The sequence below is a fragment of the Nicotiana attenuata genome, chromosome 2 (genome assembly GCF_001879085.1).
Source record: "Nicotiana attenuata strain UT chromosome 2, NIATTr2, whole genome shotgun sequence".
Lineage (NCBI taxonomy): Eukaryota > Viridiplantae > Streptophyta > Magnoliopsida > Solanales > Solanaceae > Nicotiana > Nicotiana attenuata.
The window spans coordinates 11,128,937-11,141,560 of record NC_031990.1 but is presented as its reverse complement, the minus strand read 5'-3'; the positions used below and the strand labels follow the sequence as shown (position 1 = coordinate 11,141,560).

At 40.1% G+C, this 12,624-nt stretch overlaps 1 protein-coding gene across 1 annotated transcript; it reads right to left on the bottom strand.

Annotated features, from left to right (window-relative positions):
• LOC109244265 (cytochrome P450 94B3-like) lies at positions 5,858-7,679 on the bottom strand. Its single transcript, XM_019411329.1, has one exon. The coding sequence runs from the start codon at positions 7,622-7,624 to the stop codon at positions 6,041-6,043; it is 1,584 nt and encodes a 527-aa protein (XP_019266874.1). The 5' UTR covers positions 7,625-7,679; the 3' UTR covers positions 5,858-6,040.

Here is a 12,624-nt window from a genome sequence, read left to right as displayed (position 1 = left end):
CCACTCCTAGTACCGACCTCTGGACCCTCTACACTGACGGCGCTTCCAACGCCTCGGGATCGGGACAGGGACTCGTACTCGAGGTCCCCCACGGGCGAAATAATTCGTCAGTCCATACGATGCCCCAAGATGACTAACAACGAGGCCGAGTACGAGGCTGTGATTGCAGGTATGAAGTTGGCCATCAAGTACGGAGCCCGACGACTCATCCTCCATTGCGATTCTCAACTCGTGGTAAACCAGGTCACCGGGACTTACCAGATCAAGGAACAGAGACTGCAGAAATATCAATCAGAAATTCACAAGTTGATGCCCGAGTTCGACGAATGCCGCCTGGAACAAATCCCGAGGGCGCAGAACGTCGAAGCAGACGGCCTAGCCAAATTGGCTGCAGCCACCAAAAACATCAACAAGGGAAACATAGTCACCCTCCTCCATTCAGCCATAGATCACACTGAGGTACTCTCTTTAAATCTAACTTGGGACTGGCGCAACCAGTTTATCTCCTATCTGCAGGACGGGACACTCCCGCTCGACAAAAAAGCAGCCAAAAAGCTCTGCGTACAAGCCGCCTGATACTGCCTAATAAGTCACGATCTGTACAAAAGAACGTTTGGCGGACCCCTCGCTAAGTGCTTGGGGCTACACCAAACAAGGCAAGTACTCGAAGAGGTACACGAGGGCCACTGTGGCGCACATACCGGCAATCGCGCTCTCGTCTGTTGCATCATCCGAGCCGGGTACTACTGACCCACAATGAAAAAGGAGGCAGCGGAGTACGTTCGTAGGTGCGAGCAGTGCCAAAAGTACGCCCCCATGATACATCAACCGGGAGAGCCCCTACACTCAGTAACATCACCTTGGCCCTTCATCAAATGGGGGATGACATAATCGGTCCCCTGCCAGCAGGACGAGGAAAGGTATGATTTCTGTTAGTTTTGACTGACTATTTCTCCAAGTGGGTAGAAGCAGGTGCGTACGCCCAAATACGCGAACAAGAAGTCATCGCCTTCACATGGAAAAACATCATATGCCGCTTCGGCATCCCCAAAGAAATCAGCTGCGATAACGGCCCCCAATTCATCGGCAAAAAGATAACGGAGTTCTTTGACAAATGGAACATCAAACGGATACTCTCCACGCCATATCACCCCGCCGCCAACGGCCAAGCAGAATCCTCCAACAAAACAATATTGAACATACTGAAGAAGAAACTCGAAGAAGCCAAAGGGCTCTGGCCCGAATTACTACCAGAGGTACTGTGGGCATACCGGACAACGCCCAAATCCAGCACATGATAAACACCGTACTCACTAGTCTACGGAACCGACGCGGTTATACCAGTCGGAATCAGAGAACCAAGCCTGAGATATTCACATACCAGCGGAGCAGACAACGACATGGGTAGGCTTCAAGACCTCGACGAGGCAGAAGAACGAAGGGATATGGCCCACATGAGAATGACGGCTCAAAAGCAACAGGTCGAAAGGTATTACAACAGAAAAGCTAAAATACGACCGCTCAAAGTAGGCGACTACGTCCTCAAAGCCAAAACTTTGGCGTCAAAAGACCCAAGCGAAGGGAAACTAGGCACCAATTGGAGCGGGCCATATAAAATCACAGCAGATGCAGGCAAATGAGCTTTCCAGTTAGAAACAATGGAAGGAAAAACACTCCAAAACAACTGGAACGTCGCCCACCTCAAGTACTTCCATTTCTGAAGGGCGTTTCCCGAGTCGTACTCTTTTTCCCTTGCCCGAGTTTTGTCCCAATCGGGTTTTCTCGGGGAGGTTTTTAACGAGGCGGCAAAGGAGACACCTAGAGGTATCTAGAGGCAGGTTTATCATATCGGCCACTCGACGTTCTCTACAGGTCGGTATAATAAAGGGACTAGCCTAGTTGGATCTCCATAATGTAAGCGGCTAAGGCCACCTTCTCCATTATGTAAGCGGCCAAGGCCACCTTCTCCATTATGTAAGCGGCCAAGGTCACCTTCTCCATTATGTAAGCGTCTAAGGCCACCTTCTCCATTATGTAAGCGGCCAAGGCCACCTTCTCCATTATGTAAGCGGCCAAGGCCACCTTCTCCATTATGTAAGCGGCCAAGGCCACCTTCTCCATTATTACGAGCCACAGCCTTCACCAACTCCTCATCCGTTTTCTCCAGCTCCGCCGCCCTGCGGCTCAATTGTGCCTCCCTCTGTTCGAGGCCTTCCCGGAACACTTGGAATTGTGGATCTTGCTGGAAAAGATCCGCCGCCGCTTGATGCTTGGAGCGATACCGTTTATACCTCTTCACCATCTTATCAAAAACGGTCGTTCTCTTCTCCTCACAGCGCCTCCTCTCCACTTCCAAAACCAGGGTCTAAAGAAGAATATATATACATGCATGTAAGTTAGTACGCATCAAAATCAACTTCACGACACACGGAAGAATAGAGAAGTTACCTGTAACGCCATACCAGCGACCCTCCGAGACAGCTCCGCATCGCTGACAACGCTCAGCATCTCGCGCTCAGGGGCATCACACAGTAGGGCCATCTCCAGTGCAGCCCGCTCGCTGTGCTGTAACAAGTTGTAAGCCCCTGGAATCACGATGCGGCGGCCAGATCCGTCTGCTGTCATCTCCACGCGTGCAGAGTTTTTCGCCATCTCATCCACATTCCCGTGGGCAGCCTCAATAGTTGGTCCCGCAGCGTCGCCACCAACAAGGGGCGATGAGCTACCCTCGGCAACACGAGCCGAGCTGGTACCAACATTAACACTTATCTGGTTGGCCGGCCTCCCTGAACGGATGGCGTCGGCCATAAAGACGGGCCTAGTTGTTTGGCGAGGCGCGTCACCCTCTTCATCTCCAGTCGCCAACGCCTTACCCATCACGAGCCTCCTCCTTTTTCTCTCCTCAGGCTCCTCGCCCTCGGAAGGCTCGTCCGCAGGTTGCGGAGACAATGTCGACGGCCTCGCCTCATTTGTAGCCACCTTCACAGGAGCAGCCTCTTGTAAAGAGGCTACGGTCACCCCTTCCCTGACAGAAGCACAAAGTATTTCCTGCGTATTCTGACCAACATCTGATCGGGAGGAGGCAGATGCCGTCGCCCTCCTCTTAGGAGCACTTCGACCTGGCAATAAAAGTGATTTAGCTGACGAAGTTTGTGAAAGCGACTAATTAAAATCGAAGAAATACCTGAAGGGCTCGCGGGACCGTAACATTCAATGAATTCAGCCCACGTACGGGTCTCTTCCGCGAGAGGTAGCAAACCGGACACCCACTGCTTAATATCGGTTATGAACCGGGGGACGTGAGCTATTGCTGCAAAATAACAGAAAAATCATAAGGATGGTATAATCGGAACCGCTAAAGTCACGTACGATAAATGACTCGACGGACAGGAATATTTACGTCTCGAATTCCACCTCTTAGGGAATCCGACGGGGTTAGACACCAAGTGCTCCGTCTTGATAAAGAAGTATCTACGCCAATAGCCCCGGTTAGCCCGATCATCGGTTTGCACGACCAACCCCTTCGAGACACGATTCTTTAGATGCAGCATGGTGCCCCTCAGGTAGCTGGCGCTGAATAGCTGCAATAGGTGGTGGACGGAGACCTCCAGCCCGACCAGCTCCGCGTATGTAGACATTACCCTACATACCTTTAGGGTATACGGAGTGAGTTGGGCGGGACACATGTTGTAGTAACGGCAGAGTTCTTCCGCCAATGGAAAAATGGGGAGGCCGTAGCCGATCAAAAAGGGATGTTCATAAGACGTACAGTATCCCGGTCTATGGGTGTTCGCGTAGTCCGCTCCTGCTAAAACCATCTCCACGTGAGCGGGTATATCATACGACGCACGAAGAGTATCTAAATCAGTTTGTTTTAACTCATATTTTTCCCAAGGTTGTTCGGGAGAATCCCGTTGAAAGTCCCTCCTAATAAGGAGTTGCTTCGGGAGCACGTTATCTACGGTAAGAGGGGTGAGATCCTCCCCTTTCTCTCCCTTATTGCCGCCGGATGGAGGCGGTATGTCATATGATTTATTATTACGAGCCCCCGGAGCGTTATCCCATTTAGGTTTTGTCATGGTTTTCGATTAAGGAGTGATGTACTACACAACCACAAGTGTACTTTCAGGGAAGTGATGATTTTTCGTAAAAAGGAAGCGTTTTCTTGAAATAGTTGGAAAGCGTTTGCAGATGATCTAAAGTTAGATTAAGTTGAACCCTTTCCCTATTTATAGGGTTGGGTAGCATTGAAATCGAAGAGGCAAAACCCCAAACAGGCGCGGGAAACCAAGCATCAGAACACCTTTTGTACTTCCTCGGGAACACGCGTAATGATGACGCCTGCATATGGTGACGTCATCTCAGGGAAGGGATTGCGCGCCAATAGATCAACAAATTCAAATGATCGCCCCCCCCCCCCCCCCCCCCCCACGTCGTCGTCTCCAAACATGGTCAAAATTTTCCTAATACAAGGATCATGGTTCCGTCCATAGGCGACGCACTTCGTTACGTCACCAACGAACGGAGGGACTATCTGTATGGGGTCAAACTCTGCCCACTACGGTAGCAACGACCCACGACTAAATAATAGCCGAAGTAGAGGGGACGACCTAAGAATGTCAGAGCGAAAGCGTGCCCTTAGGTCTCGTCGTCTCTTCGAAAGCACGTGACCTATCCCTGTATTATTTTATTATTTTTCAGGGGGTTCTCTTGTTATATAAAGGAGAATCCCAATGTTGTAAAGGGCATGAGATCTTTCAATAATAAGCTATCTTTCTTTCTATTTCTCTCTCTCTCTAAACAAGCTTTCTCTTACTCTCTCGAATATCCAAGTTGTTGAAACAATCACAGCATAATACAAACTTCTAGGTCTCATTATATTCGATCACGATTTACCTGTGAATTATTTTGATTGTTTTTCGCTTATAAAGTAATTAGTATCTTTTGAGCAAAACAATTCTAGATCTGAGAACCTCTATAACCGTGGAAGCTAACAAAATCAGATTGGTTTTTAACTCTCTCACCTAATTGGTACTTAAAACCTAGAGACTTGTATATTTATATTTCTTGTTCAGTGTTCTTTTCCTTCCATTTGGTACCAGGTTTAGAGAAGTGTACGTTCCTTCTTTTAGTCTTAGCATGCGGCTGTACCTTTGGGTTTTATGTAAATATACGTATGTTATACGCATTATTTATTTGATTCCTGGTATACATTTGTTTCAAGAAGGGGCGGAAGAGGAGAAACATTGAACAGGAAATATGTCACAAAACATTTCATCTTCTAAAACAATTTTCTCTTGGTACATCCTACATACAATGAAGTATTTCAATTTCTTCTCTAGTTAATTCTTTTGCTCTCCAGCTTCTAAAGAAAAGATCACATGGAAATTTCCAAAAAATGTGAACGGGAAACTTTTCGTGGCTAGTAGAAACTTTAGACAAAGTTGAAATAATCCTTCAGAGACATCCTTGAGAATGTGCACTAGACTCAATACCGAAGCCAGAAAATTCAATTAGAGTGTTCAAATTTTTAACACTCTTTTCCGGTGGGAGTATAATTTTTAGAGAAGGATGTTCAGTTGACCACCGTTGGCCATACATAGCTTCGCCCCGAGTCCTACTGGCTGTTCTATCAAAGTAATTGATCTCTTCATACAAATTAGGAAGTAAAACCGATAAACATTTCGTTTTCATTTCATTCCACCGAGTTGGATACCTCCTTCAAAAAATATTTTTGATACGATCCGCAGGAATTAAATCCTAGCTAGGTAGAATATGAAAGCTCTTGTATAAAAATATACTATTAATTTGGGACCCGAGATTGGAGGATAGCTCACATGGTCTGAGCCCCTTATCCTTCACCATGTGGCGACGGATCGAATCCCACCTATGTCCTCTATTCCCTAATAGTAGTAGTAATAAATCTGAAAAAATCGTTTGAGACCTTGGAGATAATGCTGGCGGCTGTTGGAAGTCGAACTAGTGGAAGCATGTGAATATCATTGAAAGAGGAGACACTTTATATAGGGGGATCATCTAATTAATTGTATTTGGTTTTGTGGACAAAAACCTTAAAACCACCAGCCATATGAGCTGTTAGGAGTGGCAGAAAAACAGGAGGATCTGAACAAGCTGGTCTGATCTGGAAACGCTTTAATATTGAAGCTACAACATACTTCATTTGAATAAATGCCAATTCTTTCCCAAGGCAGACTCTTGGACCTGCTTGAAAAACAGGAAACTTATACAAATTTGATACCTGCTCTGTTCCTTCTTCCCCTGATTCTTGCATCCATCTCCTTGGTTTAAACTCGAATCGATCCTTTCCCCACAAGTTTTCCATCCTCCCCATTCCATAGGGGAAGTATGTCACCCTATTTCCAGCTTTAATACGAGTACCATCGGGCAAAATATCATCAGAAATCGCATGTTTTGAATCCCATGCAACTGGTGGATAGAGTCTCATTGTTTCACAAAGGCAAGATTTCAAGAAATTCATATCTTTCAATATCTCATACTTGGTTAGTGTTTCAGTTTCTATAAACCTCAGCTCCTTGGAAACCAATTCATTTTCTATCTCAGGATGAAGAGAAAGAAGATAAAAGAACCAAGTCATTGCCGCTGATGTTGTGTCTCTTCCTGCCATAATGAAGCTTATCACCATATCTCTGACTTCCTCCTCATCAAAATTTTCTGCCAATATCATTTTTGAAAGAAGATCTTTATTGGTTTCTTGCTGGCTTTCATCTCTGATTTTAATCTTTCTCTCACGGATGATATCATCGATTGATGAATGGATTTGATCAATAGCTAGTTTCAACTGTTTTTCAGATCCAATATTTAACCATCTTTTCACCTTCCATACAAAAGAAATTGGTGCAGCTCCTCTCTCAGCGCATATCTGTGAAGCCCTTTCAAAAGCATCTAGTAAAGGCGAAAATGAAAGAGATTCATTGATGCAACATGGATCAAACCCTAAAGAAACTTTACAAACCACATCAAATCCAAGTCTTCTGAACAAATCTTGCAAATCAAAGGCTCTATTTTCAGCCTCCATTAATTCCAGTATAGGTAATAACTTGCTCTCCACCTCTTCTTTGAGCGCATTCACAACATAATCTCTCAAGGACCTGGCAGTAAACTCATGGCTAACCATCTTGCGCTGTTTGTACCACATTTCTCCATCCACATTGAATATTCCATTTCCAAGAAAATCACCAAGAATTTCATTGAATGGTTTGCCTTTAGGAAAATTGTCAAAGTTGGTTTTCAGCATGTATTCTACATTGTATGGATTAGCTGTTACTATAGTTCTCCGCGCTCCTAATCTCTCTATCACAATTGTTTGAGTTGAGGACTTAGAGAGAAGATGAGTATACCAATCTAGTAGTCGATATCGGTTCTTGTAAAAAGGAATTAAACAGCCTATGATAGGGTAAGTTGGGGGTCCGGCGACGCCTTTAGGACGTTGCTGGAATTGTTCAACAATGACATATGATAGATACAGAATTACAGTTAGACAAAGGAATGGAAGAATGAAGGTGTATATGGGGAAGAGGGAGAAGAAGGTAACCATGTCTTTCAATTTTTTAAAACAATGAAAACTGTCAACGTATATGTGCATATATAGATAATAAACTACATGGTTTCCATATTAAAATATTTATATACGCACATGTATAAATAATACAATAGCTGTGATTGATCTGTCCTTTGGATATTAAAAACTCAGAGTAGGTGGTTCTAAGTCTTCACTTGGATGCTTTTCTTACAATTGGTACCTACATATTGATGCATTTGTGCATTTTGATGGCGGTTTTCATGCAGTAGACTATAAATATAAATATTAGTATTATCTTTTCAGTTTCCCTACCGAAAAAAGAAAGATCTATTGGGGGTGGGAATTTCCAATATGTACCTTTTGAGTGCATATAACGTCGATGGGGATTATGTTATTCAACTTTTAACAGTCAGTTGCTCAAGAAAGATAATATAATAAATGAAGTAATAAAATTCATGTTAGTTGCTCAAAAAAGGATAAAATAATAAATGAAGTAATAATATTCCTCCTACTCTTTTATTAGAAGGACGTGACCTATATATTTATTGTTTCCAAAGCGACAATATTTTTTTATTACTTCCTCCGGTCCATAATAATTGACTATTTTACCTTTTCATTTTGGTTTAAAACAAGTGTCAATTTACATAAACAAGAACAAATTAATTTTATTTTTCCAAAATGTGCCCTTATTTACATATTCCAATGTGTCAAGATAACAAATAATTAAGGTTAATTTAATGAATATATCTTTTTCTCTCTAAGAGTTCGTATTTCTTTAATGGGTATAACAAAGATAAGATGGTCATTTATTGTGGATCGAAGTTTTCTTACGGAAATATTCTGACAACAGAGCGTTTGTACTAATTGTATTTAATAAATAATGAGACAAAACACTCGTGATAGCTACGTTGCATGTTGTAAAGCACATACTATATTTTATCTCCAAATTGTTATACCTTGTTTGTCGAGGGAGGAAAGGAAAAAAAAGGAAGGAGAATGTAAGCAAAAGAAAAGGTCGAGGGAGTAATTAAATAGATTTATATTCTTTGTTTGGATTGTAAACAAAATGAAAGGGATCCCCCATGAGACTTCAACTAGCATCTAGACCAAAAGAACTAATACTATAAACTATTTTGTGTACATTACTCTTAAGAAAATGCTTGTGGTATCTTTGTAAGGTAGCACGTAGATAAAGTGATATTCTGGCCAGAGGCGGATTTAAAATTTTTATAATATGAGTGTACCACTAAAGAAATGAGTAAAAGAAAATATTAAGTGATAATTAATTCTTGTTCCTCTAGGTAAATAACTAAGTATTCAACCAAGTGCATCACTTAGCCTCTTTAGAGCATGAGTGTCAGTAGATAATATTAAATTAATTTTAGTAAATATGTACATAAAATATCTAAATTGGAAGACCATAGATTCACGTGTCCCATAAAATCGGCTATAAATCCGCTCCTAATTCCGGCCCTCAAGCAGAAATCCTTGCGAAAACTTATACTACAGTGAATAACACATACTCCCTCTGTTCCAATTTATATGAACCTGTCTGACTGGGCACGAAGTTTAAGAAAAAATTAAGACTTTAGAATTTGTGGTCCTAAATAAGCCAAAAAAGGGCCCAGAGTATTTGTGTGGTTATAAAAGCTTCTCATTAAGGATAGAATTATAAGTTTAAGTTAAATTATTACCAAATTTAAAAATAGATCATTTTTTTTAAACAGATCAAAAAGAAAATCAATTCATATAAATTGGAACAGAGGGACACCGTACAGTTTTTACTAAATAAGCCATGGATTTCTCCAACTCAAAACAACACGTGCAACAACCCCACCGATTCACATTTACGTGGTTGGTTTAGTATTCTCATTCAAAGCACACCACCGTCTCTAATGGGGACCCTCCCAATAGAGGCGAAACGAGAATATAAATCTTAGTGTGAGATTTTAGTTCTATTAAGTTATTGAATTTTAAATTAATAATATGTATTTAATTTAATAAATTTTTGAATATAAATATAAAATTTTAACCAAGAATTTAAATCAAATTATTATAGTTTTGATCGAAATCCGTAACTCATACTCTAGCTCCGCTCCTGCCTCTCCCAACAGAATATTAAAAAAGAACTACCTAGATGGTTCAGCAAAGCCAGTTATTCTGTAGGTGTACTTGATAGATAAGGGACAAAGACACAAGAGAGTGACAAAAGAATAGGCCGCAGTTGACATTTGTCATGATTGAGGCTACGAATTGACATAGTTGTGACACAACCACACAGATGGCATTATTTATGAGGCCGGACCTTAAATATTGATTTTTGACTCAAAAAATCAAAATACGCGAAAAAAAAATTAGTGACCAAACTATATAAAATGTGATTTTAAAGCGCGTTTTACTTTAACGTCCGTCTTGGATATTAAGGTAAAGCGCGTTTTAAAATCGCGTTTATATAAAATACTTTTATGAAATGTGCTTTATCTGACTTAGATTCGGACTTAGATATTAGTTGAATGTCTTATCAGCTTCAGGTAAAGCGCATTTCATAAAAACGTTTTATATAAAATGCAGTTTTAAAACACGTTTTACCTTAACGTCCAAAATGGAAGTTAAAGTAAAGCGCGCTTTAAAACCGCATTTTATATAATTTGGTCACTAAGTTTTTTCCTCATTTATTTCGGTCTTTTAAGTCCAAAAAGACCACATTTAAATTCCGGATTCCATTATTTATTATCCTCTTTTAGGCAATGTCTCTGCCCCATCCACACAGCCAAAAGTAGTACTATATATTGATGAAGTATAAAAGACAAATGGCATTGTTTACTCCCTTTTAGGGCAATTTCTCTGCCCCATACTCACAGCCAAAAGTTGTTATATATTGATGAAGACCATAAAAGGGAGGCATGCAAAAGATAAGATTCACGTTCAATCACGAGGCCGAGGAATAAATCCAACGGTTAAGGTGATCGACAAAGACTGTTTTTGGGGCCATAACTTATCCTGCTTTCTGCTCTTCAATAGAGACATGTGATGGCATGCTCAATTGCTCAATGCTTGGTGGGGAGAGAAAAGAACGAGGGCAGTCGGCTCGGGATGACCAACCATTCAATTAGTCTACATTTATCCTTAATAATGACATTTTTTTATATTATTTGTTCGAGTTAATTTGCGTACACCTGAATTAAATTTATGAAATATATGCTTTTATACACTAAAATTTGGATAGATAAACAATAATGTCTATAATTAGTCAAATAAGTATGTTGTCCGTCTAAGAAGACAATCAACTAACGTTTAACACGACTATATGAAATATATTTACTTTTTGGTTCAGGCTCATTTCATGATTTCAATACTAAATACATTTTATTTTTAAAGTATGTTAACAAATCCCTAAAAGTAGAGGTTATTTGAACTCACACTTAACCTGCATAACTTTTAACAAACACTGATCCTTATGTGAGAGTAAGAATAGCAATTAAACTTTAATGCTAGTAAGTTTGTGGCACCTATATGAATCATTCACTTCATTGCGTTTTTTCATTTGATTTGAGAAAGATTATAGTACAGTCAATCTGTAACAACCTCGTTTGTTCCAATATTTTTTGGTTGCTATAATAAAGTCTTGTTATAAAGGAAAATGTATTATCACATAATACTAAAATCGATTCCAAAAAAAATTTAACTTTTATAATGAACAACTATTATATAAAAATATTCTTATAAAGAGGCCCGACTGTATTTTCAACTTCCCCATTTAATTTTAGATCTGTATTATCTCTTACAAACTCGTGCCCATAGAGGGATCTATGGAAGAAATGGCCCAACCAAACCGTCCGATGCATCTTCAAAAAGTATGAAAAGAATTTAGGGATTTTTACATTCCTATGCCATATAGTAAACTATATTACCCTCCATGCTTAACTTTTAATATAATTACCTTTTATATACCTAATTACTATTTATGTATATTTTAGGGATTTCAATGGTATTAATTAGTCTCCTAATTTAACTCTACCGTATATTCCACCCCCCTCCCCCCACGTTTCTCTCTCCAAATTTCACCCCCTCACCCACGTATCAAACCACAACCCACGATTTCCTCATCAATCACCCACTATTTCCTCTTCTAAAACCTACAAAAATCTGTAACCCCTCCATCAACGCCTATTCTCAAGTTTTTTCTTCTAAAATCAGTCAAAATTTCTACTATTCTTCAAAGTTCATTCACCCATTAACGACCAGCTTCAAAGATTTTCAATGAAGAAGAACAGAGCTTCAAAGAACAGCCCTAAAAAAGTTAAAGAAGCAGATGTTCCTTCTTTCGATTTGGGTATTTTATCACCACATTCACCGAAAAAGCATGAAAAATCTGCTCATGCAAATGAAGAGAAGAGCATAGGCTTTCCCCTCGTCAAGCTAGGGCAGAAGCTAGAACTAAACAAAACATGATTTTGATGCTGGTGAATCTTCGAGGCAAATCAATTCAGCGAAAAGGAAAGGCAAAGAGATAGATTTTGATGATGATTTTGTAGAAGATGAACCTGTCATTAAACCTGCAAAGAAAGTTAAAGTGTCTCCTAATGTAAAAGCTCCAAAAAAAGCTCCTACTGTAAAATCTCCTAAAAATGTTCAACAACATTCATTGGTGAAGGTAAGAATTTAATAATTTCAACAATAATTTTTTTGTTTGTTTTAATTCTTAAAAGGCTCCATAATCTGTATTTTTTGTGGTTTGTAGATTATTTGTCTACATTGTGAAGATTAGTTGTAGTTTTCTGAATCTGATTAAACTTGTAGATATATTATAAAAAAATTATAATTATATTGTTTTTATTTTTAACTGTATTATGTAGTTGTAGATATATTGTATGACAAATGTAGATATATTGTATGACAAATGTTATTTTTTAGATTGGAGCAGTGTATTAATAAGAGATTATTTATTTTTTGTGCAGAATGGATATTTTTTTGCACCTCATAATGTTGATTATGGGGTCCTTAGGTTTCAGACATTATCCGACCCTTTGTGAAAGTGAGGTGACTGGCAGATTAGCAAGGAA